The sequence below is a fragment of the Chionomys nivalis genome, chromosome 13 (genome assembly GCF_950005125.1).
Source record: "Chionomys nivalis chromosome 13, mChiNiv1.1, whole genome shotgun sequence".
Taxonomy (NCBI): domain Eukaryota; kingdom Metazoa; phylum Chordata; class Mammalia; order Rodentia; family Cricetidae; genus Chionomys; species Chionomys nivalis.
This window is the reverse complement of record NC_080098.1, coordinates 26,959,897-26,984,728: the sequence shown is the minus strand read 5'-3', so window position 1 is coordinate 26,984,728 and position 24,832 is coordinate 26,959,897. Positions and strand designations below refer to the sequence as shown.

At 43.5% G+C, this 24,832-nt stretch overlaps 1 protein-coding gene across 1 annotated transcript in view; it reads left to right on the top strand.

Moving 5' to 3' along the window:
• The first annotated feature begins 441 nt into the window (after positions 1–441).
• Fbh1 (F-box DNA helicase 1) overlaps positions 442–24,832 on the top strand; it is a 39,637-nt gene continuing 15,246 nt past the window's right edge. The window contains exons 1-9 of the mRNA XM_057787609.1: positions 442–598; positions 12,673–12,828; positions 14,984–15,585; positions 18,576–18,706; positions 18,813–18,948; positions 19,756–19,946; positions 22,316–22,408; positions 22,880–22,974; positions 24,584–24,752. Coding sequence (XP_057643592.1) covers position 598; positions 12,673–12,828; positions 14,984–15,585; positions 18,576–18,706; positions 18,813–18,948; positions 19,756–19,946; positions 22,316–22,408; positions 22,880–22,974; positions 24,584–24,752 — 1,574 coding nt within the window. The 5' untranslated portion in view covers positions 442–597. The remainder of the gene's footprint in view (positions 599–12,672; positions 12,829–14,983; positions 15,586–18,575; positions 18,707–18,812; positions 18,949–19,755; positions 19,947–22,315; positions 22,409–22,879; positions 22,975–24,583; positions 24,753–24,832) is intronic.

Here is a 24,832-nt window from a genome sequence, read left to right as displayed (position 1 = left end):
CTCTGGAGCCTACCCAGCTCAGGTGTGTTGTGGAGATGTCTGCCGGGCTGCACAGCCTCATCTTTGGGCTGCACAGCAGGGATCTCGGGCAGCCCAGGCTTCCAACAGCAGGGTTTCTGGGGCCTCTCGGAGGTGGCAGTGTGTCCCCCTTGCTCCGCCGCTCCTCACCCAATCCGCAGCGGACCCCAGCCCCCTCCCGGCCCGCTGCTGTCGCCTCGGCCCCCGCGGGAACCCAGAGAGCTCGAAGGAACTCTGGGAAAGTTTCCTTCGCCTCCTCCGCGCCAGCGGAAGCACCGACGGGGCGTGGCCCGGTTCCTTGAGCCACGCCCCCCTCCGCCTCGCGTACGGATTGGCTCTAGAAGCCGTCTGTCCGCTCGGCCCTCCAGTTCCGAGTTTCGACTGGTTCACGGGTCCTTTCGTCGTCTCCGGCGGAGGGTGCATCTTGGCAGAGAAGGGGCGGAGCTCGCGGAGGAAGTCTGCAGGCGTCTCTGCTCGCTGTCTGAGCCGAAGGAGGGGTTTGCTGGTCGGGGGAAGGCTGGATGTCCAGCGGCACCGGCCGGGTGGTGTCGGCGGCGAGGTCCTGGGCCGAGCCACCATAGTAAGTGAGATCGTGGACTTGGCGTGGGGTGCGAGGCGGGCAAACTTCACCTTGTGGGGACCAGTGCAGGGGTCTCGGCCTTGGGGGTGGGGCCCGAGCTGAGGGTGGGTGTAGGAGGTGGCCGCGCCCGCGATGGTCAGGTGTGGGCCTGCTGGTGGAGGCCCGGGTCTCTCTGCAGACCGGTGCACCTACGCCGCTCCCTGAGGCTCCGGAAGGGGCAGCACTGGAGAAGTAGCCTCTGCTGCTGGCATGCCTGACTTGGCTACACTGTAATGTTGTTTTTGACCTTGGGCGAGTCATTGTGTTGTGCTCCCGACGTTTGTGTTTGCCTTGGTAGTCTGCCACCCCTTCACCTGCCACAACCTGAACAGGTGATGATTCAGGGGACGGAAGAAGGCCTGGAGGGGCCTTTGGAGGACTTATTGAGATCCGAGCAAGCTTTGTTGGATTCCTTTCGAGGAACTGGACATGTAACCTAATGATGTTTTTGTTTGAGGAATAAAATGGAAGTTGCTACTGTCGGGCCTAAAAGCAAGTTCTCTGCATATGGCACTGCACTCTGGTTCACAAAGTGCCTGCCATTGTCTGTTCCATAAACAGCCCATAGGCAGCCTGGTTTTAGAGAGAGGGCATTAAGAGCTAATGAAGTTAGTGATTTTTTTTTTAAACCACGTTTTGGGAACCAGTTGAGGCATCTGGTAGTTTCAAACTTTTTGCCACTTTGCGTGGTGTATGGTTATAAGTCCCAACACAGGGAAACTGAAGCAGGAGGACCTTGAGTTTGAGGCTAGCCTGGACTACCTACTCCTTCTGCACAAATGATGTGTTTTTGCCTTCTATCTCGAGTTTCCCATCCTTTAAACAAAACGGAGACCCGTGGTTCACAAAAGGATGAAATATTTGAAATCCAGGACAATTGATTATTTAATTGATGTTCCAAATAAGATTCTGGCCCTCCTCTGTGTTATGAATTTGCTGTGGTGTGTGTTTTCCTTTGCCGGGATGGGGGCGGAATCTGTGAACCTGCTCCACAGTCCTGGAGATCTTCTGGAGAGGAGTGGGTGTTTGTGCATAAGCTTGTGAATGGGGCTATTGCTGCTCTCTCTGTCTGGTCGAGCTGCCCATTTCTTTAGTGAAGTACTTTGGAGTCCGTGGCCTGGCCTTTACTGTCTCAATTTCCATTTGCTCTTATTGGAATTGGGATTTTCTACCTGACTTTTGTTGTATTTCATGGATCTGTAGCACTTGGGTGTTGCCCTTGAAGAACCCATTCCTTGATGTGTTGCCTGACTTGCAAATACATAAAACTATTTGGATTCTAATTTCAAATGTGTTACTATCTTTTTTTTCTTCTATTTTTCCAGGCTGACTTTAGTTCAGAGACAAATTTAGATTCTGTCTTTGCTCTTCTGGCTGTGAAATAACTTCTAGAACTTATCACCAAAGCCAGCTCTTATATTGTCATTGGCCAGTCATATGCTTTTTGAAGACTGCTCTTATGTTTCATAGACCTTTTCTGGAGCTTACCTGGGTATTCCCTTAAAAACAAAAACAGAGCCGGGCGGTGGTGGCTCACGCCTTTAATCCCAGAACTTGGGAGGCAGAGGCAGGCGGATCTCTGTGAGTTCGAGACCAGCCTGGTCTACAAGAGCTAGTTCCAGGACAGGCTCCAAAACCACAGAGAAACCCTGTCTCGAAAAACCAAAAAGAAAAAAAAAAAAAAAAAACAGAACCTTTAAAAATGATAATTTGGACATGATGCACACACTTCTCCTCCCAGCACTTAGCTGGACTTTGTTCTAAGACTCTACCTCAGCAGAGCAAAGCAAACCAACCAACAACCAAAACAAAACACACAAGAAAAAACCCTGAAAAATTATTTTTTATTTTTAGTTATTATTATTTGTTGGTATTGTTGTTTGAGACAGGATTTCTCTGTGTAATAGCTCTGACTGTCCTGGAACTTGCTCTGCAGACCAAGCTGACCTTAAACCCACAGAGATCCTCCTGCCTCTGCCTCCGGATTAAAGGCGTGTGCCACCATGCCTGGTGAAAAATTATTTTTAAAATTGAAAATTCTCTCTGGGAAAAATGATTAAACCAGTTATTTCTCCTTTGCTTTTGTGTGTGTGTGTGTGGTTTTTTTGAGACAGGGTTTCTTTGTAGCTTTGGTGCTTGTTCTGGAACTAGCTCTTGTAGACCAGGCTGGCCTCAAACTTACAGAGATCCGCCTGCCTCTGCCTCCCAATTTCTATAGAAGTATATAAGAGGACCTTTGTAGTCTCTGGCTCCAAGTTCATTTTCCAGCCTTGTTATCTATCATTTCCTATTAGTTAGCTTTTTATTCTGAAGAAATGAGACTTTTCTGGCACACAGTGCTTTGCTATGCCTTTGTTTTTTCTCATATTGTTTTCTTATGCCTAACTGAATCCCATTCGACATTTACGACTTGACTCTTCATGGAGCTTCTTCCAATGATCCTAATTATATTTACTACCATAGGCCCTTATGCATATATTTATGTAGTGCTTGGATTGCTGTGTGTTTAGCAATTTGTGTTTGTTTTGTTGGCTGCCTATGGTCAGGCTTGCTTATTTTCGTATGCTCTCCAATGTCTAAAATAGCATTAGGAACAAGGATACCATAAGGCATGCTCTCATGAAGTTCATAGTAAATCTCAGATGTGGTAGATACACGAAAAGATTGAGGAGGAAATGCATAGTAGAAAAAGGTTTTCAAATATATAAAAGCATATTGTGGACAGAAAATAGTAAACTTTCTTTTTGTTTGTTTTCTGTCATTCCTTCTGAGGGACACAGAATGAACAGCCGAGCCTATCCTTTCTTGCTGTAATAAATGGATGCTGTTCTTAAGGAAGTAGTAGGTACTTCAGAGTATGAGGTGACTGCAGAAGATTGCGGCTTCTGAGCTGGGAAGATGGATGGCTCAGTTGGTAAAGTGCTTGCCAGTCAAGCATGAGGACCTAAAGTGGATCCTCAGCACCACATAAAAAGCCGTGCATTCCCATGTATGCCTTGTAATCTCAGCACTGGGGAGACAAGACAGGCACCACGGGCTTGCTAGCCAGCCAGTCTAGCAAAGACTGGGCCAGCTGACGTGGACCTTCGCGTTTAGCGTTTAGAGGAACAGGATGTGGTAGCTGGTAGGTTCTGTCTTTACAGGAACACTGAAAGCCAGAAAGGGGAATGAGAACGGACTGTGATGTCTTCCTCTTCCTGACTTCCTCTTCCTGCTGGTTTGTTTCTGTTTCTGTTTTGTTTTGTGTGTGTGTGTGGTTTTTTTTTTTTTTTTTTTTTGCTTTTTGCTCTGTTTCTGTTTAGTGCCATTTCTCTTCTCTTGCAGTTAATGTTTTTAGAATATATCAGCTATCTTTGGTTGTGACAGTGTTGTTGTCTTAATGGTATAAGACTTCAACTTGAGGGTATTTGTTTTGTTTTTAGTGAAGTCTTACTGCATAGTACAGGCTAGCCTTCAGTTCTTGAGTACTAAAATTCGTTATGAATCCTTTTTTTAAAATTGTTTTTATTGAGCTGTATGTTTTTTTGTTTTTGTTTTTGTTTTTTTTTCCGGTTCCTTCCCTTCCTCCCCTCCCCCCCTTCTGCCCTCTTCCATGATTACCACACTCCCAATTTACTCAGGATCTTTTTTTTTTTTAATATTTATTTATTTATTTATTTATTTATTTATTTATTATGTATACAATGTTCTGTCTGTGTGTATGCCTACAGGCCAGAAGAGGGCACCAGACCTCATTACAGATGGCTGTGAGCCACCATGTGGTTGCTGGGAATTGAACTCAGGACCTTTGGAAGAGCAGGCAATGCTCTGAACCGCTGAGCCATCTCTCCAGCCCCTACTCAGGAGATCTTGTCTTTTTCTATTTCCCACGTGGATTAGATCCATGTATGTCTCTTTTAGGATCCTCTTTGTTGTCTAGATTCTTTGGGGTTGTGAATTCTAGGTTGATTTTTCTTTGCTTTATGTCTAAAAGCCACTTATGAGTGAGTATGTATGATATTTGTCTTTTGTTATATATCTTTATGGCTCACTAACTTGACATTTTTCCAATCTCCTGTAAAGTTTTCTGGACCTAGAAGAGGAGAATGTTAGAGTGGAAAGCACAACAGACCAAGGAGTCAGAAAAACCAAGTTCTGGTGCTGGTGTTATTAGTTAGGAAAAAATAAGAAGTGTGTGTGTGTGTGAATACACATCAGTGTGTGCAGGTGCTTTAGAGGGCATTGATCACCCTGGAGCTGGAATTACAAGCCATTGTGAGCTGCCCAATATGGATGCTGGGAACTGAATTCTGGTCATCTCCAAGAGCAGCCAGGGCTCCTTACCAGTGCCCTTGCTCAGCTGTGACTTGGAGCAGGTCTTTGCTGAACCCCAATTCCATTGAAGAATCTTGTGATTATTTTGCAGATGACGTGAGAGCGTAGGGAAGGAACTGCGAATCCTATAAAGCCTTAAGGAGCTGTAAGATGGTGGAGGCCAGCACAGCCCCAACTGTAGAAGGCAGGCCTGTAGCTGTGCAGGTCTTCATTCACGTAACAGTTACTTATGGTGTTACATATGGAGGGTGCTGGGTATTAATAAATTCCTCATTTCCCCTTCCCGCTAAATCTTACAGAAAACATTTAGCTTCAGAGTGGAAGCATTAAACTGTCATTAAATAAATAATTGCTAAAACATAATACAATGAAGATATATAAGAACAATAATCTCTATAAGGTATACTTTAATAAATGTTTATGAAAGCATTATAAGCATCTTAGAAATGTACAGAGTAGTTGTGTTATTGCTAAGTACTTCCTGGCTTAAGAGGCTCCTTAGAGTTGAGGGATAACACAGTTAACCATATTTATTTGGACTCAGTTTTACTGGCTGTCATTGGACTTTTCAAATACCAGAATCATGATAATAATGGACTCTGTTGCACCGCACCTGTGTTACCTCCACAGGCGACACCAGGGTCATGTTTCTGTCTACCTAAACATCTTCAGAGCCCATCCGTCAGAGAATTGTGCAGGGCATGAGGAAAGCTACCAGGGTGAGGTAGGTTGGCACCGCTCTCGCAAAGTTAGATCTGGTGTCCGGAGAGTGTTCTCTCCAGTTAGGAACCTTGTACTATGGAGTTGGCTTGTTTTGGTTGGTTGGTTTTGTTTTTTAATTTTAAGAGCAGGTATTTAACGATGAGAAGTTAACTCCACATCTTGTCCATTTATATCTATAGTCTGTAAATTCTAGAGTTTTTTAGTATGAATATTAAAGACAGAGGGACAGCAGGATTATTTGGTGTTGGTTTCAAGTAATCCTGGAATTATTAGCATAAAGTTTGTTGCAATAACAAATAGCTCCAAACAGGAAATGACCTCATGGTAAAACTTTATTTTTAAATCACATAGCAATCTAAAATGGTTCCAGGTGGTGGTAGCTCATGGGTGTCTGGTGGAGGAGGTTCTTTTTAAAGCAATAATCTTAAGAACCCAGGCTGCTAGGAGAATTCTTCCCCAGGGTGTTCTTTGAACAAAAAGCCATATGTGTTCTAGAGTGTTCTAATGGCATCCAGAGGAATCAGCCCGTTTAACTTGGTGTGGGAAAAATAGGGGCAGAACTTGAAGAGGCACACACCCTTTTATGTGCCTGGCATTGATAAGGGCCCAGGCTTAAAGCAAGGTCAGCTGCATCAGAAGCAAAACGGGCAGAGGGTTCTGCAAAGGAAAAGGAGCAATAAGTAGCCAGGGCCACAAAATCTTTAAGTTTCTCTTTTTGTGACTTGTTTTATAAATTGATTTTCAATAAAAAAGTAAAAAATTAAGTCAGATAAATGAAAGTCTAATCATTGGTTACAGTAAAAAAAATCCTTTTTGTTCAACAGATGAGTGAATGTCTGCTGTTGTAGTGCTGTGCTGTGTACTTTAGGGTTAAATGACAGTGAGACCTAGTCTTTGTCCAGTAGCAGAGTCTTGGTGATGAGCATAGTTCAGGGCAGGCTGACAGCAGTCTAATCTCCAGCAGAGGACCTGCTTAAGGAAAGAAGTTGGGCCGGAGTGGGGTGGGATGCCTTAGACCATTGTTCTGGTTATTTTACTGTTGCTATGGTAACAGCATGATCAAAAGGAAAAGGTTTATTTCATGTTACACTTCAGAGTTCATCATCAAGGGAAGCAGGGTGGGATCTCAAGGCAGGAAGTGAAGCAGAGACCAGAGGGACCCTGCCTTTTGACTTGCTCAATGATAGCTACCTTTTTTTTTTTTTTTTTTTTTGGTTTTTCGAGACAGGGTTTCTCTGTGGTTTTGGAGCCTATCCTGGAACTAGCTCTTGTAGACCAGGCTGGCCTTGAACTCCCAGAGATCCGCCTGCCTCTGCCTCCCGAGTGCTGGGATTAAAGGCGTGTGCCACCACCGCCCGGCCGACAGCTACCTTTCTTAAACTGAAGATGGAACCACCCACGGTGGGTTATGGGCCATTCCGCATCAATTAGCAATCAAGCAAATGGCCCACGGACCTGCCTACCAGCCAATCTGATAGAGGCAGTCCTTTAACTTAGGGTTCCTCTTTCCAGGTGACTCTTGGTTGGGTCAAGTTGACAGTAAAAACTAACCATACAACCATGGTCAAAATGCAGAGCTCTGATGATTTGGGGGAAAGGCAAGATTCCAAGGAATGACCCCATCTTAGAGTCAGATTAACAATGACCAGGAAGTTGAGGTACCAGTGGTCCACAGACCCAGGGCTAAATGCCATCTAGCAGAGATAGAAGGAACTAGGGTGGAGACAGAACAAAGATACCAAAAGAAAGCCACCCCATAAAAAGGAATATGAAAATGGGTATACTTAAGCCTGAACAAATTTGTATTTGACAAGATTTTTTATATATATTCTCGTTTCCCCCTGTCCTCACACCTGAGGGGCTTGCCACATTCCTATTAGTCAGTGTGCGGTGCTTTGGGAAGAGGGGTACAAATGCACACAGGTAACGAGGGGCTCGTTTGCACACCTGGGGCGCCTGTGCTTTGAAAGGCTTCAGAAGCAATTCTAATATCTCTCCATTCTGGTTAGTGGAGGAACCCCAGTGGTCTTCATGAAGCATTCTAATGTTTCTTTTTATGGACTCCCAGGCAGCTTGTAACAACAAATGCCCCTTCAAAGACGTGTAGAGTGCACTTGCTGTGTAAGGAAGGAGGAAGGCCATTATTCTGGTAACTTCGAAAATTTTATGCAATTGGATGGGTTTAATACTCTACTTGAATTGTTTCTTCAAAATCGTACTAAGAAAATTAGAATTTTAGTGTATTTAAATTACCCAGAACACTGATGCTTCTGAAATAAGGTTTATATACGTTTAAGGAGACACTCTTTGACACATATGTGGAGAGGTGGGTATTGGCAGTTCTTACACATACATACTTATCACATTTTGTGAATTCAGAGCAGCATGTTGTTAGAGTCTGTACTCATAGGCTGTAGTAATACATACGTCTTGCTAGGGCAGTCTCTGATGGGCTTGGAGGAGGTGTTAAATGACTTCACTCCAGAGGATGTAGACTCAGGACTTCTGGTTCCCAGTCAGTGCATTACAACACTTACCTCAGAGACTTGGGATACAACTTAGCCTTCTGACCACTAGCTGCAGCTAGGGGTTATTTTACAGAGATACATAAATCCAATGGAAATTCGCCTCTGCCTTGTCAGTCATGACATTTCCCACCACACCTAAAGTATAATAGAGAAAACTTCCTGCATACAGAAGCCAGATCTCCTCTAAGTGTGCCTCCCCCACCCCTTAACTATTTATTAACCTTAGCTCCTTCCTATAATGGCTTCATGCCAGAACATAAGAGGATAGACCAGAGCACGTGGGAGGCACAACACTATTCTAACATTCTCATTAGCGCCTTCATTCTTGTGCCTTTGTTATGGTTCTGTAAATGTTTAATCTTCTAAACAAGTTTTTGCTTTTGTGGTTTGGGGATTGAACCCAAGGCTTTGCATATGGTGGGCAATTATTTTACTTTTACTTCTAAGTTGCATCTGTGACCCTTGGATTTTCTTTCATAGGTTCTTAATCCCATTCATGGGGCTCTACCCTTATTACTTAATCATTCAGGTGTTCCTTCTCCCCTTTCTTGACAGAGTCTCATGTAGCTCAAGACAAAGTTGAGCTCTCTCTCTTTTTTTTAAGATTTTTATTATGTATATAGGTTTCTTCCTTCATGTATCCTGCAGTACAGAAGAGGGCACCAGATCTTATTACAGATGGTTGTGAGCCACCATGTGGTTGCTGGGAATTGAACTCAGGACCTCTGGAAGAGCAGCCAGTGCTCTATTCCTCTGAGCCATCTCTCCAGCCACCAAAGTTGAGCTCTCTTTAAGGCCAAGGCTGGCCTCCTGTCTCTACCTCCCAAATGCTGGGATTCCAAACATGCACCCCCACACCTGGCCAGTCCTGATTCTTATTAGTAGCGTCACGTTGGTGGTTAGGATCTCAATGTAAGAATTTGGGGAACACACAAGCATTCAGTCCCCAGGAATGTACTAAGTTTCTGCCACTGTGCTCCATGTAGAGGGTACAGTGAAAAAGGCAATGTGTTTTGATTCCTAGACATATGATTAAGACATATATCTAGTTAATGGTCACTATCAATGCCTTAGCTTTCTCTTTTGATTAGGGTGTTGTTAATTAGTGGTTGGGATGAAGCCATTTTTACCTGCTTTACAGAAATGTCCCAAGGTTGCTGCTAGATGTGCATGTATGCAGATGTAGAGGACTCCGTTAATCTCTGCTTTGTATTTCTCACGTTAGTCTAGAAATCAGAGATTGTATTGCAGATTTGGGTAAGCATTGGAATTCTTAACTGATGATTGTGGTAACTGGTTATATTTCTCTTCATTGGTTCTCAGAAGCTTTCTATTATCTGACTTACTTCACTCAGCTAAGCATGTGACTGGCCCCTGGTGCTAGATCACATAAATAGAGTAATGTTTGTCCTTGGTGATCTTCATGAAAGTGTCTCCGGCCCAGGCCGGTTGATGGATCTTCTGGCTAGTGGTAGCTATTCTCTGATATCATCCGTTACGATTATGTGCACTGTGCATGTCAGCTTTGAAGCAGTTAGATGTTTTGAGAGTTAAGCGGAGATTCCTGTTTTGGATCTCAGGGTCAGCTGACCTGCAGGTTAGAAGGCAGCAGCATCCCTGGAGTGACCAGGGCCCACATGTGCTTGTACTTGGGAAAGCCTCTTTTTGGCTTCTTTTTGCAGCCAAAATAGCAATTAGGGGGCTGGAGAGATGGCTTAGAGGTTAAGAGCATTGCCTGCTCTTCCAAAGGTCCTGAGTTCAATTCCCACAGCAACCACATGGTGGCTCACAACCATCTGTAATGAGGTCTGGTGCCTTCTTCTGGCCTGCAGGCATACACACAGACAGAATATTGTATACATAATAAATATTTAAAAAAAATAGCAATTAGGTTTTGTGTATAATATGCAAGGGTCTGAACAGGAACAGTAAAATTGTAAGATTTCAAGTCTCACTAAAAAAATGAAACTAGGGCTGGAGAGATGGCTCAGCGGTTTAGAGCACTGGCTGTTCTTCCAGAGGACACGGGTTCAATTCCCAGCACCCACGTGGCAGCTAACAACTGTCTGTATCTTCAGTTTCAGGCAATCTGACACTTTATACCAAAAACATGAAATGAAGTTAAATAAATTATTAAAAAAAAACCAGAAAAACAAAACTAGTATTGTGTGTGTTTGTGTAAATGTGAATGTGTGTGTGCCTTGTCAGGCATGCGCAGAGTGCGTGTGGAGGTCAAAGCACAAGTGTGAGAAGTTCTCTTCTGCCATGGGTGCTGGGATAGAATTCCAGTTTTTCACGCTTACAAGGCAAGCGTTTTTATCCACCCAGTAATCTTGCCTGCCATCAAGTCTCATTTTTAAAATAACAATCAGAATTTACATTTATTATTACTCTCAAATACAAACTTTTTTAATATAGAAAAAAATTAACGTTTTTTGCTACCTTACAGGTGAATACAATGTGGTGTTTAGTGAACAGAGGTTTTTACAAAACTAGAAGTTGAAAGGATATTTTATTTTCTTTGTTTCATTTTTGTTTCTTTTTTTGAGATAGGGTGGCACTATGCAACCCTGACTGGCCTGACACTCACCATGTAGACTAGATTGTCCTTGAGCCCATCAAACCCCACCAGCCTCTGCTTCCCCAGTACTGGGATTAGAGACGTGGTTTTCTGTTTGTAAGTATGGGGCTGAGACTTTTTGCTTGATGTTGTTGGAGGTATTTCTAGGAACACAGGAACACAAGATTGGCTGCAGTTGGGCTTCCACGCACTTCCAGTTTTTATCTTCCTACATTTTCTTCAAATTAGATAAACTTTGCTAAATAGAAGAAAAGAATAGAAGGTAGGTAACTTTGCTTATGATTCTGACATTTCTCTGTGTATTTCCTCATCAATCAAGGCCCCTCTGAGATAAGAGTTATTGACCTAAGTCAGAACTACCCAGTGCTTCCTTCATCAGAGCCAGGTGTGCATTCTGTTTTGGTGCCCAACACGGTAGTGCTGTCATCCAAACTGAGGTAGTCATAAGGTCTTCAGTATCCTTTTAGGCAGTTCTATACAACTATTAGTGTATACAGAAATAATTTTTTAGACGTCTTACAGTATTCATGGAGTTTAATTTTTAAAAACGTATTAAAACTTCAAAGAGTTAACTGCAGTTAGGAAGGGTGATTTCTCAGCTGGCTGGGTACTGAGCAGGAACAGTCATAGCGAGCATGATCTGTAGTTATTGTAGTTATACTTACTATTATATATTTTGAAGCTCAGGACCTCAGTATATGTTTCTCCGGAGCATGCACATGTGTGTGTGTGCGCGCGTGTGTGTCTGTGTTTGTCTGTCTGTCTGTCTGTCTCCTGGTGCACACACACATGAATCACAGCAGCCAGAAGTTGATCTCAGGTGTCTCATTCATCACACTCTACCTTACTTGGCGATACGTTGTCTTTCACTGAACCTAGAGCTGGCAGACTTGGCTGGATAAGCTGGCCATTGAGCTCTGGGGATCCTTCTATCTTAGCCTCCCCCAGTCAGGACCACAGCCCTAAGTTGCCGTGCCCATTTTTTTTTTTTTTAAAAAAAAAACATGGGTTCTAGGGATATGAACCCAGGTCCTCATACATGTCTTTTTTAAAAGTTGCAATTTAAAAGAAGTACTTTAATTTATTCCATTGCTTTGATAGAAAGTAAACTATAAAATTTTTCACTTTGACAGAGAGGAGGATCTCTGAGTTCCAGGCCAGCCAAGGCAACATGATAAGCCCCTATCTCCAGACAAAAGCAAGCAAACAAAACCAACCAACCAAACAAACCAAAAAAACCCAAACTTCTATTTTTAAAATAAAAGATATAGCCAACTCCTTTTAATTAATTAATTAATTAATTTATTGGCTGTTGTAGAAATGTGGCTTAAATGAAGGCTGGGAAAGTTGCTAGTCTGTTATTAATGGTGACTTCTTTTGTATCATATCCCCTCACCCCTTAAGGCCTTTTCCCTCTTCGCTCTCATGGAGCTTTCTAGATTCCTGACCTCTACAGACTCCAAATTAGAGACATAAATTGAAAAGTTCAAAGTGAGGATCCACAATTTGAGAGTCAGCATGCAGTGTTTGTCTTTAGGCTGTGACAACTTCTTTTTGAATGTTTCACGAATAAATCTTCTATAAAATATGTTACACTTTTTAAGTAGTTAAATAAAAGAAAATGTCACTTTAGGATCACAAAATGTCTTTTATGAGTGCTACTTTACATTCTCCTATCTAAACACTAAACAGGCTTGAAGATTGGGTGTGTTCAAGGAGGTGGTGGCCATAAACGTTCTTAAATTCTAAGAAACGTGTGCTTAGTCATGGAACGCATAGAGAAGGGAAAGGCTGGTTATGGTGTGATGCTCACTCTATAACTCACTGGCAAGCGTCTGTGTTTGGAGTAACTAACAAGTATCCCATGTCTTCTGCTCGTTCCGAAACAGTGAGACGATTCAAGCGGAAGCATCTCACAGCAGCTGACTGCCAGCATTTGGCCGGGAAACATTTGGCCGCGACTCAGTCCTTCAGTCAGAGATGGACAAGCAGAGACCCGAACCATGGCCTCTATCCTAGACCCAGAAGAAAAGGAGGTGATAGAGGTATGTCTTCAAAAAGTATCTTCTGTTTCAAAATCTGTAGTTGCTGTGACCTTTGAATGCCTTCCAGTTCATACTAGTGTTTGTAAATGTTGCTGCTGATTTTACAGACCTGTTAGAATGGCTTGACACTTGGATTCATTTTTTTGTGTTTTCCATGAAAGTTCTGTCCTTCTATAATGTTAGAGCCCAAGAGACCCTGTCAGCGTACCTAATTATAAAGTAATAAAAGACTTGGACCGCTGCCACTGTTCCTCCAGGCCGCGAGCATCACTGTTTTCCTTTAGAGTGTTCCTGCCTATGGCAGTGCCTTTTCTTTTGGTTGTTGTACGTAGGACTGGGTATTAAACCCAGTGTCCCATGTGCTCTACCAGGAGCTACATCCCCACTCTTTCTGCTCACTAAGCTTCTTAGCCTCCAGAGCAGCTGGATCACAGGCCTGCGTTTCCCCCAGAGCTTCTCCAGTTGTGCCCTTGCCTCTTGGTACCTGGTCTGTCCAGTAAGCCTAATACCTTAGATGTGATGCTCTTCTGTCCTGCCACAGTGATTCCTAAGAGCCTGTTGAGTTGTCTCCTGTCACTACAGTGGACTCACACCACACCTGACGGATCTGTTTGTTTGCTTTTGGGTTTTGTTTCTTTTGTTAATTTAAAAACTCTAGTTTTTTTTTTTTTTTTTTTTTTTGCTTGGCTTGCGACGTTTATCCTCTTTTAATGAAGTACAATGTGGTAATTTGATAGAGTGTGTAATGCATAATGATCAAATATGGGTCACTAATTAATCTCTTTAATTTTGATAATATTAATACATGAAAGTCGACTTCCACCAATTTGATTTTCTTGTCATCCCTCCTTATATCAGACAAATTCTTACTTTTGTTAATACCTGTTTTAAAATCTTTAGATCGCTTTTCCTAATTTCAGAATCCAACCTAGTTTAAATAATCCATAATTTTCAATTTGGGGACTGCTATAACCAGTTCTGTGAGGCAGTTTCAGACTTAATCTTACATTCTGAAGTTTAGTTTGCTTTGTGTGGACGGCAGCCTCTCGCCTGTCGTGTTAATCCCTCAGGCCTTTGTTGCTGAGTGGGTAGCAGCTTTCACTAGTGCAGTGACTGACTTTGGCAATTAAGAAGTCCCTGGGGGGCTGGAGAGATGGCTCAGAGGTTAACAGCACTGGTTGTTCTTCCAGAGGACCCAAGTTCAATTCCCAGCACCCACATAGCAGCTCACAACTGTCTGTAACTCTAGTTCCAGGGAATCTGACAGCCTCACACAGACATTCATGCAGGCAAAAACATCAATGCACATAAAATAAAAATAAATGAATTTTAAAAAAAGAAGTATCTGGATTTAGCCTGCCCTTACACTCTGGTCTTTTATATTGCTCTGGAAGCAATTGTAATTATAATGTCCCTCTCCCAAATATGACATATATTTCAAGTCTGTTAGTTCATTTAAAGGCTAGTCTGGTTTCAATCCATTCTCTGTGTTTCCAAAGTAAGAATTTTGCTTTACCATTTAGGAAGGAACCATATATATTGCTCGACACTGATACTTTATTTAGAGAAAGCTGTAGTGATGTCTGAGATTACTGTTGTTTGGACTCTCTCTTGAAAGGTGGTGAGCTCAGGGATGGTTACATCATAGTCCTCTCAAAAATAGATGCACTTAGGAATTCTGATTGAGTCCATGTGAAGAAGAGACTGGGTGTCATGCTAATAAAATGAGAAAATTCCAGCTCTTTGTTTTAAAAATGACAGATTCATAGTAGGGTGTTGATGAAGGATATTTCTTTCTGCTAGGGGAAGTGTGGACTTGCTGTGGTGGGAGCAAACCTGGAAGCTGCATTGTGTCTGGAGTGCATATGGGAGCAGTCACTTCTTACCTGTCTGCCCACCCAGGTGTCCAGTGTGCAGCATCTGACCTTATTCATATATATGCTTACGGTAGTGTTGGTCAGTACACAGCAGTTGTCTCTTGCTAAATACGTGTCTGATTATTTTTATATTAGCTATTTATTTAACCTCCTGACCCATAAGCACATCAGTGTCCCTTTTCTGTTAACACAGGTAATTAAATAGTCTTATTTGTGTCTACTGTGGGTCAGCAGCCACTGATTTGTTTTTTCTTTTTCTGTTTGGGTTCTCTCTACAGGTCGAGGACCTCAGAGATTAATTACTGAGTTCTTCCTAGCTGAATACCAGCACTGTACCAATGACATGGCCAAAAGCAATTCTGTTGACCGGGACAGCTGTCAGGACTCTAAGGGTGATATGATTTTTCCTGCCGAGAGCAGCTGTGCTTTGCCTCAGCACGATAATGGAGAAGAGAGGCTGGGCTCTTCAGGGTCTGCTCTTCCTGCCAGGAAACGGTCTCGTTCCTTTGAGGAAGAGAGTAATAAAGCTGCAGAGGCCAGCCAGTGGGATGGAGTTACTAAGAAGACTCCACGCCATCGTTTCTACTCATCATGCACAAGGCTTAGGGAGGTCAGGCAAGAAGCAGAGGATGGTTTGTCACAGTGCTCTACGGTGTCTAGAGAACCTGGCCAGGACATTGAGGACATTGGTCCTGATCCCTTTCCCGACTCTTGCTATGGCCTCCTTGGAACTTTGCCTTGCCAAGAAGCACCCAGCCACATTTGTCGGCTGCCTAGTGAAGTCCTGAGGCACATCTTTGCCTTCCTCCCGGTGGAGGACCTCTACTGGAACCTCAGCTTGGTGTGCCACCTATGGAGGGAAATCATCAGTGACCCACTGGTAAGTTAGGTGCTCCCTCGAGCAGCATACAGAATAGCTTCATAGTGCAGGTGTCTGAAGAGACGACCTTCCCAAAGTGGTCATTTCCATTGGCTTCATGAACCGTGCTAACTTCCCAGGCTTCTGGGGCCATCTAGGCTTATCCTGCCGAATCTTCCAGAACCCTTACTTACTTCTTCTCACAGTTCTGTTCTCTCTGAAGCACATGATTTGCTGTGTCCTCATAATAGACTGCGCATTTGGCCCACCGTGCAGTGTAATCCCCATCCCACTTAGAGTAAGGTCGCCATACCTGACTTGTAGCCGTCTTACTTCTTCAAGGCTTATCAGCTGGACAGACTCTGCCTTCCCATCCTGTCCATTGAAGTTGATCACTTCCTTTCTGCCGTTACAGCAGTTTGTGCACCTGGCAGTGTAACCCTGCTATGGTAATCGATCTTGGTAACCCATTCTCTTCCATGCCTTTTTCTCTTCCCTGTTTGAATCACTTGACATTTCTATTTTCTGGGCACAGACTGGGCACAGACTGCCTGTCTTTCTGACTTCTCTATTTTTTTGTACAGTCATGCTGGAAAAAGGACTTTCAGACTCTCCTCTTTCCATCAGGGAGGTGGGGAGCTGCTCCCTGTAGAGTTGTTATTATTCTTTTAGTCTTTTGTTTTTCCTGGATATTGATAATCTTTTTTGTTTGTATATTTTCAACATGATGTTTATGGTAAGCTTAGTCTTCAGAGCATCCGTTGAATGCTTTCTTTGAACGTTCACGACACTCTTGATTTTCTTTCTCTTTTTCTTGTGGTGACCCAAACATGATCAATAGCATTTATGGTACAATTCATCATGTTACTTTGTAGTATAGTGACAGCTGTCCAGCTGCTAAGTGGAACCTTCATACTAAGCCTCACAGTTTTATATCTCAGAGACCGCTGTGCTGAATTTCGTACAGTTCAAAACAAGAAAGCTAAATTTTTCTTCTGAGTACAAAAGATATTGGGAGAAGTATCTAGTCATTTTAGCATTCTACTGTGGGGTTTTACTTAGTTCTTGATTTCTGAGAAGTGTTTTTATGGTTTTAGATGTGAACCCTGTTTGCTTATACTATTTCTGTCAACTAAGTGGCCAGCTCTCTTGTATGAGCTTAGTACTGGTGGTAGGGATAAGTAAGGGCTTTTTGTTTGCAAAGATTTCTTGGGACCATATCCAAGCTTGCATGTCTCTCCTAAATTGTTATAGCAGTGCCATTCTGATCATGGGCAACAGCAGTTCAATGTCTTTATTTTCAGTAGTCTGCAATGGCTTGCAAATTCTCGTAGCGTCTATGTCTGGCTCTCATGTTATGGCAGTATTGGCCTCACCAAAGGAATTTGGCACTTTTCCCTTCTTGTCAATCTTTTTGGTAGAGTGTAAGGCCTGCTGGTTTTGATTGTTCATTAAATGTTCTGTAGGATTCCTTAGTGAAGCCATCTGGTTCTTTGTGATGGAAGGTTTGATTTTTGATTCTATTTCTTTACTTATTATCATTCTTTCAAAATTTCTGTTTCTATTATTCAGACTTGGTAGGATGAGTGTTTCTAGGAATTTACCTGTTTTTCCCCTTGTAGTGTTTTACTTCTATGGCATTAATTTTAATGTTCCTTTCATTTTTCTTAGTGGATCTAGCTAAGGATTGTTATTAGTATCATTGCTGTTGCTCCTGCTGTTTTCAGGCAGTCTCTTTATGTATTCCAGACTACCTTCAAACTCTTTATCCTCCTGCATCCATCTCCCCAGCCCTGGTTACAGATGTGCACTGCTGTGCCCAGTTCTTCTGCCCAACTTTTTGTAATTTCTTTCTTCTTCTGGTTTTGAGTTTAGCTCCTTTTTTGTTTTACTATGAAGGTAGTTTACTCTTTTCAGATCTTTTTCAGTGCTAAGGATTGAACCTATGCCTTGCACGTTCTAGGATGTGCTACCATTGATGTTTTACCAAATGCTCAATCCTTCTCTGTTGTAAAAAAGAAGCATTTTACATGTAAACTTGCTGACTAGCACTATTTTCAGAGTGTCTCGTAAGTTTTGCTCTGTTCTGTCTTTGTTTTCCCCTGTCTTAGGGTACTTTCTTTGTGATTTATTCTTTGACCCATTGGTTATTCCAAGGTTGCACAGTGTAGCCAAATGCACTGATACATGCCTGTACCCAGCACTAGGGAGATGGTGGTAGGAGGACCATGTGTTCAAGACCAGCCTCAACTATACATAATTAGTACCAGATCAGCCTCCACTACATGGTGACACTTCATTTCAAGAATAGGAATGCCTGGTTTAAGTTGTAGGTAGTGTGGTTTTCCTGATGCCTTGATTTATTGTGTCCTCATGTTGTTACTATAAAGATTCATGGTTTAACATCAGCCATTTTTATTGATTGACTGGCTTTATGACCCAGAATGTGATCCAACATGGAGAATGTTCATGTAGCTTGGAATGAGAATGGATTTTACTCCTGTTGGATGGAACATATGTATGGATCTGTTAGGTTCAGTAGTCTTAGTGCTGTTCAAATCCAGCATCTCCTTGCACGTCTCTGCCATCTGCTTCTTCCTTCAGTTCTGTCGGTGTTTGCTTCACATCTGTGCACCCTAGCACATGGGGTTCCTCTCTCTGTCACCACGTCTTGGAGAAGATGTCACTGTGTAGCATTCACATTCCATAATGCCTTCCTTTGTGTTGTGGGGCAGCTGCTGATCTAAGGTCAAGGTGGCTTTTGGAACTTGGAAGTGCTGCTCAGCTGATGCTACAGATAAGAAAACCACAGTGCTAGCTTTCCCAGGTCCTGTGACATTTGTGTCAGAGCCAAGACTCAGGCTCATACAGTGTTTCTCCCTGGCCTGCCCAGCTTCAGATTGGGAGCTATACTTGCTTTGCACTTGGTAGAAGGTTTTCTTTGTTGGTGGCCCGGTCTTCGTAAGAATCATGGCCGTGATGTTATTTCATTTTGTTTTTCAACTACATAGTTCATTCCTTGGAAAAAGCTGTATCATCGATACTTGATAAACGAAGAGCAGGCTGTCAGCAAAGTGGATGGCATTCTCTTGAGCCATGGCATAGAAAAGGACTCAGACTTATGTGTGCTGAACCTCATACGGTGAGTGTCTTTCCTCCTATTTGGGAGACAGTTTTCAAAGTCCTTCCTCATGTGTCTTTGCCCACGATTGTCTTCCTTCTGGACTCATTTCCTGAGTTTTTTACAGATACATAGCCACCACCAAATGCTCCCCAAGTGTAGACCCTGAGAGGGTGCTGTGGAGCCTGAGGGATCACCCTCTGCTTTTGGAGGCTGAGGCGTGCTTGCGGCAACAACTACCTGACCTCTATGCAGCTGCTGGGGTATGTGAGTAAGAGGCTGTGCGGGTACTGTGAGGGATGGTGACATTGTTCCCTGGAAGCGTGCTGGTAATTAAGATTAGTTGAAGATTGTGTGTATTTTCAAATTTTCAATTGAATCTCTGAGTAGTGTTAATCCTGTTTATGGTCTCTTTGAGAAATAAAAGGCCTGTTTGCAGCCTCTTGCATTTAGAGGGAAGTTTACAAAACATTTGGTCTGTTCTGTTGAGGAGTCCTTTGAAGTATTCCTAAATGCTAGTTAGCCTCTGTGAACACTTGGAGTGTTACAAGTAATATAAGCTTGACAGTGGTGGCACACGTCTTTAATCCCAGCAGAGGCAGGTGATCTCTGATTTTGAGGCCAACCTGGTTTTCAGAGCAAGTTCCAGAACAGCCAAGACTACATAGAGAAACCCTGTCTCAAAAACCAAAACAACACCCCCCCCAAAAAAACAACCCAATATATGTATTTATATTTTTTTATGTGGATGTGTGCCTAAGGGTAGGTCTGCACATGTGGTGGGAGTCTGAAGAGAGCCCGCGAACTGAGTTACAGGCAATTGTGAGCTGCCATGTAGGTGCTGGGAACTGACCCTGGGTCCTCTACAAGAACAGCCATTTCTCTAGCCCTTAAGGTGGCTCTTCCCTTGTTGACACATTGGGTAATTTGAAAGGGGCAGAGAGATTGAAGGCCGTGCTATAGACACACGGTAAAATAAGAAGCTGGAAATGTCTCTCAGTTTCCTCACTAGTTCCCAGTTTGTGACTGGGTCTGGCCTCTCTTCCTGTCCTGTATACCTCTCTTTGAAGGGCATTAATGTCTGGGCCTTGGTGGCTGCCGTGGTGCTCCTCTCCAGCTGCGTGGATGACATCCAGTCCCTGCTGTTCTGCCTCAGGAGACCCAGTTCCACAGTGACCATGCCAGATGTCACCGAGACCTTATACTGCATAGCTGTGCTCCTTTATGCCATGAGGGAGAAGGGGATCAACATCAGCAATAGGTACCACCCTGGAGGAGGGGGATGCTATGATACAGTGCAGGGCCCTGGGCTTGCCCTAGCTCCTCCTTTCTCCCTGCAAAGAGTATAAGGGGACTGGGCTGTGGAAATGCAATTCCTAGTGCTTCGTGAATACTGTGTGCCTGTCAACTAAGATTTCTTCACAGTTTCCATGTTCTTGAGTGTTGAAGTTGTAGGAGAAGGTGAGATGCCTCACTGTATTCACACCTGGCTACATTTTCCTAGGAAAACATTAGCATTTCTTTCGTCCCTGCAGACCATGGGAATTAGTGACTGTATCTTCTTAATGGGCGAAAGGCCTCAAGTGTTGGTTTCTCGTTCAGAGTTGTCTTGACAGTGATAAAATATGCAAAGATAAGTAGCAAGCTTGTCCAGGCATGAGAGAGTCTGCAGTGAAGGTACTTCCTACCGAGCTTGCACACAGTAGGAGGCACTTGAGGGTTGGTGTGTGCTGTAATGGGGGGCAAGCAGAGCGCTGTGAGGGGGCGGGGAGCATTGTTTCGGGTAGTATGAGCAAACACTTCCCTGAGGAAGGCCGGATGTCAAGAGGGAACCTCCATTTGTAGTTGAGAAAGAATAGATAATTTAACGGCCCAAAGTCGGAATGAATTTGATAAATACCAGGGAAGTCATTGTGGCAGTAGTGCATTGAATATCGGAGAAACTCGTGCAAGATTAGGAGAGATGTCTGGGGACCAGGGGAGGGAAGATCTTTAAAATCCCGAGTATGGGTGTTGTATAGGGAATGACCTGCCCTCTCATCTGAAGTGCTGAAGACAGGCAGCCATCATGCAACCAGACCTAGAGAAGCAGAAACCCAGTGGGTCTCTCCTGTAGGAAAAGACTGGCCCCTGGAACTAGTGAGCCCCGAGAGAAGCACAGCAGTGCCCTGTCATCCTGGTAAGATAGTGCAGATTGTTCTCCAGCAGTTTCCTGTCGTCCTCGTAAGATAGTGCAGATTGTTCTCCAGCAGTTTCCTGTCGTCCTGGTAAGATAGTGCAGATTGTTCTCCAGCAGTTTCCTGTCGTCCTGGTAAGATAGTGCAGATTGTTCTCCAGCAGTGCCCTGTCACTTTAGTCCCAAGTTATGTTCATTTTGTTAGCTGGTTTATGTTCTAGCCCACTCCATGGCATTGAGGCCTGGAGCAAGAAGTTCTTTAAGAGTCCACCAAGACAAATGATCAAATGAAGACCAGTGTCCTCTTAAGCAAATATATACTTACAGTGTACACTTATATTCTGTGTACATGTGGATACTGTAATAGTCTCATAGACCAGGTTACTTAAGCCACAGACATTTGCTTTCCTGCCCTTTTGGAGGCTGGAGATCCAAGAACAAAGTGGGAAGATTGGGTTCCTAGTCTTCTCTGTATCCCAACAAGAGAGAGTTGGGGGCAGGGGAGACAGAGCACTTGACATTGTGTCTCTTCTGATAAAAATGATAGTTGTAGTGGCTCACAGTTGTAGCTTTCTCTCTGCACTGAATCTTAATTCTCTCGTTCCTTCCTTTCTTCCAGTAGTCACCTTTGGTATTAGGGCTTCAGCTTTTGAATTTCAGGGGGCACAGTTTAGACCATAGTAATGTGGTATGTTGATCTGGTTGTATGTCCAGCCTACAAAATGTTATTAAACATACCTTCCATCAAAAAGATTGATGCTCTGAGATCAGCTCCCCTCACTCTGGAGCGGAGTGGAGCACTTGACTGGGGAATTAGTGTTCCAGGAGCTGAATGTGGGGACAGGAGAGGGTTTGGAGCTGCTTTGGGTAACCTGAGTTTATTATGTCTCGTTCATCTGTTGACTTAGTTTTGTCATCTTTGGTCCCCTTTAGCTGTTCTGACATCTTGTCTTTGGTGTTCTTATCTTACTATTCACCTTAGAAACTTTTAAAGGGGAATGTTACTCATGCTTCTAAGCCAATGTCACCAGGTAGAAGAGCAGCTGAGGTTCAGAAAGATGACCGAGTTTGGCAGTGAGGTTGGGTTGTTTAAGCAGGGTTCACATTGCTGGAAGTGATGTTTATGCCTGCATTCCAGTGGATGCCTGCTGTGTTGACTGCTTATCTCTTAAGATCATGGATAGTACTCTTGTTTCCTCAAGAGCTTGTCCTGGTCTCCTTAGTGTGATGCTACACATAGAAGATACAGTGCCTGTTTCTCAGAGCTGGGATTCCCAGAAGTGCTTTTGTAAGCTGCAAAGACTGCAGTCTTTTCTTTTCATTTTTTTTTAAGTGAAATGTAATAGGAATATTCTTTTTGGAAATGGTAAGGAGTTGAAATACATACAAGAAAAAATGAGATAGATTATGACTTAAATTTGGAGGTCTCTAAATCTACTTTTTTCTCCCATTAGGATTCACTACAACATTTTCTATTGCCTGTACCTTCAGGAGAATTCCTGTACTCAGGCCACCAAAGTTAAAGAGGAGCCATCTGTCTGGCCAGGGTATGTATGCATTATATGCAGGTGTGTGCTTGGTCTTCTGTTCCTTTTTGATACAGAGTCTCAGTGTGCAGCCCAGGCTGGTCTTGAACTCCAAAACTCCACACTCCTCCTGCCTCAGCCTCCTGAGCACTAGGATTGCAGACATGAACCACAATTCTGGTTTACTTCCTTCCTTAGCTTTTTCATGTGTGAGGGCAAGAGGCGTTTTGTCTTGATCACTTTATTGAGGCATGATTTGCATTGTGTAAATTTCACCCTTGGGAGTTCGCTGGTTTCTAGTGGATTTATGGAGCTGTACGGTAGCATCTTACTCTAGTTTCAGAACATTCAGCCCACCCCCACATATTGGGGAGACATATTGGGGGTCTACTGTTGTGTATCCAGTTTGCTTGTTTGGTTTTTGGACTGGCTATCCCTTGGGCTTTTTAATTCCTTTCTGTTTTTCTAATTTCTCTTCTGTAATGATTATAGCAAGAAAACATCTATCCAACTAACACATGAACAACGGCTGATTCTGAACCATAAGATGGAGCCTCTCCAGGTGGTAAAAATTATGGCATTTGCAGGTAAGGGAGCTCCTGTCAGGTGCCTGGAGGTTCATGTGGTTGCTTCTGCCTGCTAATTGCTGTATCCCCTTTCCACCACCTTCCGGAGCACTCTGACCTTGACCTTTTATTGAATTACTTTAGTTAATCCCCAAAGCAGCCAGCCAAGAAGGACTGGTTTTCTCTTACCACTGTTTAGAATATCTACATTGGATTCCTGCTTAGATAGATAGTTTGTAGGCGTTGTTCTGTGAAGTCTGTCAGTGAGGTAGGGTGAGTCCCTCACCTGTGTTCTCGGTCAGCAATTCCTTCTGGAGAGGCAGGTCATATTAATCTGCTTAACAGGGTGCAGGAGCTTCCTGATCTTACAGGGTGATGTCTTGAAGGGCCTTTCTTGCTTCAGTCTGCTTTCCTAAGTATATTGTCTCTTGTGCATCTTATCTTAGAGTCTCCTGAAATACCTGGAGAGTCTTACCTGAACTTTGACTCACACTGTTGTTGCTATCTGTAATCCTTCCTGCTGCTTTTCTACTTCAATATCCTGCTGGCCACATTCATTAAACACCTGCAGTGGCCTACCATGGTGCTGGTCCCAGCAGCATTCTCTGAGTTGGTTTGATAGTGTTATTTTATGAAGACATTGAAGTTCAGAGAGACTTAATTTAGTTTAAATAAGCAAGTGGCAAAGCCAGAATCAGTGGGATGCTACCTCTCCAGGATGCCTTCTTTCCCTCTCTTCCCCCTAACCCCATTTCTATTTTTTTTCTATCATGCTGTGTTCACTCTTATCATTTCTGTCTCTTCCTGATGAAAACCTTTTTGAATCCTGAGCATCTGATTACTGAACTCAGTGTAACTGTTTTGCTAATTGATCGTACCCGATTACCATACAGTGAAAGTAGCCAGCACATGCATTATTCTGTAATATGTCTGCTCAGTTCAAGAGCATCTTCAGAGCAGCCTTTTTAGTCTCGGAAGGAGGAATCGTGTTCCCAGTCTTACCTTAGAGGTGAGACCAGTTTTGTTTCTAGTTCTCACTCTTCTCTTTCCTACCCTGTGCTAGCTTTATAGTCTCATTTTGTTATCTGCTTTCACCCTGTGTTGGTATTTATTTCTAACTAGATTATTATCTTTTTTTAATTATTTCTCTGGGTTTGGCACATAGGTGACCATGTAATAAGTATTCAATATATATTTGTTAAATGAAATACAGATTGATTAGCTGGATAATTGGATGAATGGAAGAAAGGTAGAACAGGTGCAGCAGAGAGACTCAGAGGGTCCTTGAGTCCCTATGTATGTTCTTGCTTCAGAGACATGGATGACCCCGAGTGCAGCAACAGCCAGCTGTTACTGAGCCCTTGCTTCTGGGGACCCATGTCTTCACAGACTCAAATAATAAGTCAGTGAGGTCAGTGGCTTTCCCTTTCCTGCTTGGCCAGAGCCAAGATCCCAGCCACTTTAACCTTCTATAAGGGAGGGCTCCTGCTCCGTTCACAGCACCACTTTTATCAATATTGATGCCAGTCTTAAATCAGAGGATGGATAAGTCTGAGAAACACCTGAGTGGGGATCCTGGTGCATGATTTTCCTAGCCAGAGGGTCACATTCTTTCCTTTGGCTTCAACAGGCACTGGGAAAACTTCTACCCTGGTCAAGTATGCTGAGAAGTGGTCTCAGAGCAGGTTTCTGTACGTCACATTCAACAAGAGCATCGCAAAGCAGGCGGAGCTTGTCTTCCCCAGCAATGTCATCTGCAAAACGTTCCACTCCATGGCCTACAGTCACGTCGGGCGAAAGTGAGTGTCACCAGTGCTGACCCCGGTTCGGGTGGCTGCTGTTCTCAAGCGACGGTCACTGTCATCATACCCTCGGCACT